General features: G+C 58.9%; 1 protein-coding gene across 2 annotated transcripts in view; it reads left to right on the forward strand.

The window, feature by feature from the left end:
• Positions 1 to 352: 352 nt before the first annotated feature.
• The window catches only part of GPATCH8 (G-patch domain containing 8), a 71,172-nt gene continuing 69,665 nt past the window's right edge, over positions 353 to 1,859 (forward strand). Inside the window, exon 1 of one of the 2 annotated variants that reach the window (XM_019553876.1) lies at positions 353 to 486. In XM_019553876.1, the coding sequence (XP_019409421.1) occupies positions 442 to 486 (45 nt within the window). In that variant the 5' untranslated portion in view covers positions 353 to 441. The remainder of the gene's footprint in view (positions 487 to 1,859) is intronic. The other variant, XM_019553877.1, reaches the window with a different exon arrangement.

The raw sequence follows: 1,859 nt of genomic DNA on the forward strand, positions 1-1,859 counted from the left end.
GGGAGCTGCCATCACCCCACCCGGCTGCGGCAGGCAGGTTGGCTGCCGGGGCTGCCAGGGGAGAGGCAGGCAGACAGGGCAGTCGTGTCCCGGAGCCCGTCGTGCCCCTCCCGCACAGCAGGGTTGCAGGGCTCGTCAGCTAGGCAGAGGTGTGCGACCACCCCCGCGCGACTGGCCTAGCAACACGCCCTCCATCCCGCCCCAGCCATAGGCTGACCCCACGCATGCGCCGGTACTGGGAGCAGTGCGCAGGCGCGGTTGACGTGGGGTGGAGAAGGCCCGGCGTAGCGCTCGCGGTCGGCGGAGGCGTATGCGCATGCGTAGTGGTGGGAGGAGGAGAAGGTGGTGGCAGCGGCGGCGGGGGCCGGGGAGCGGCGCGCGCGGAGGGAGGCGGCCGGAGCGCGAGGCGCGGAGCCGGGCCCACACTGAGGCCGGAGCAAAATGGCGGACAGGTTCTCCCGCTTCAACGAGGACCGGGACTTCCAGGTAACGCCCAGCCCTGCGCGGAGCGGGCAGGCAAGCGGGCGGGGCGGCCTAGCCTCTCCTTGGAGCCTTTAGTCCCGGCCTCCCCACACCCCGCCGCGGGTGCTGGCGACCTGGGTGGCCGGGTCAGGTGCCTCGGAGCTGCGCCACCTAATCCGGGCCGCGCAGCACTCCCGGCCGTCCGGGGCTTTGTGCGGGGCGGGCGGGGCCGCTGCTCCTCACCAGCCCCCTCCTCCCTCCCCTCTACGGGCGGGGGGGTCCTGGGCAGCTGGGGGGAAGGGAGTAATGCCTGGGTACCACCCCCCCGTCGCTCTTGCCTCTGGCCAGGAATCCGTCATTCGCAGTGCTCCTCCTCGTTAGCCCGAAGCGCTGGGGCAGCTGGTCTCAACTCGATGGCCCCCAGCACTAGTCAGCACTGGGATGCCTTTCTGCTGCACCCCACAGCTATCTTGCTATGAGGCCTTGTGATGGTGGAAAAACTCTTTCTCTTTCATGTGACATTAGATAATCAACTTCCAGATCTGTGTGCCGTTGTCTTGGTATTATTATTGGTCCTTGTGCCCGTCTAGGCATTTGTAAAGGTTGCAGCTTTTGACTGAGTGCTGAGCTGCTTGTTGGATGCAGCATTCACACAGGGGGCTGTCCAAGATGTCCATCCTGTGAAGTGTTGTTTTGAAGCAACTGTATCCAGATCTTGACCTGTTTTGCTTGACCCATGCTTCTCTGCCAAGGTTGTACCCTATGGGGGACTCTTGGTGTGGGTATAAAAAGCGGTAGGAATAGGTCTGACCTTTCCCAGTGATTGGCCTGCTCTGTTGCTGCCTGTAGATTTAGTTCAGCATCCCCAATCTCTTCCAGGAACTTGTGGGCTTCATGTGAAAAAGCTGAATAACAGTAATAAAGGCACAAGACGGTGTACCTGCTCCCCGCATCAAACAAACCCTCTGGTTCACCCAAATTGCTGCTGCATTACTGCTGCATATCCTGGCAACAGTAATTTGGGTCAGGGCAGGAATACCAATGTTCCCAAGTTTTTTTGTAGCAGGCTGCAGGACCTTTTTTTAGAGCAGCATGAACAGAGCTGTGTCCAGGCCACCGGATAACAGGGATTTGGAATCTTTAGGGAATTGGGGCAGCGAATGGAAAATGCAGCTTGCCCGGGTCATTGTAAAAGAAGTCTGACGGCATCGGGCCAAAAATAGGGTATACGCAAGAACACCCATGCAGGATATTGAGCAGAAAAACAATTGTTGAAAGCCTGACTGGTAGGAGCTTTCTGTATAGAGGCATTGGGATTTACTGAGAATTCTTTGCAGAACAAGTTATTACAGAGCTTCGCACATCCTAACTTGATCTTCAGCTTTTGACACCAGTAT

This window comes from Crocodylus porosus, unplaced genomic scaffold (assembly GCF_001723895.1).
Source record: "Crocodylus porosus isolate Cpor-Errol unplaced genomic scaffold, CroPor_comp1, whole genome shotgun sequence".
NCBI classification, from domain to species: domain Eukaryota; kingdom Metazoa; phylum Chordata; order Crocodylia; family Crocodylidae; genus Crocodylus; species Crocodylus porosus.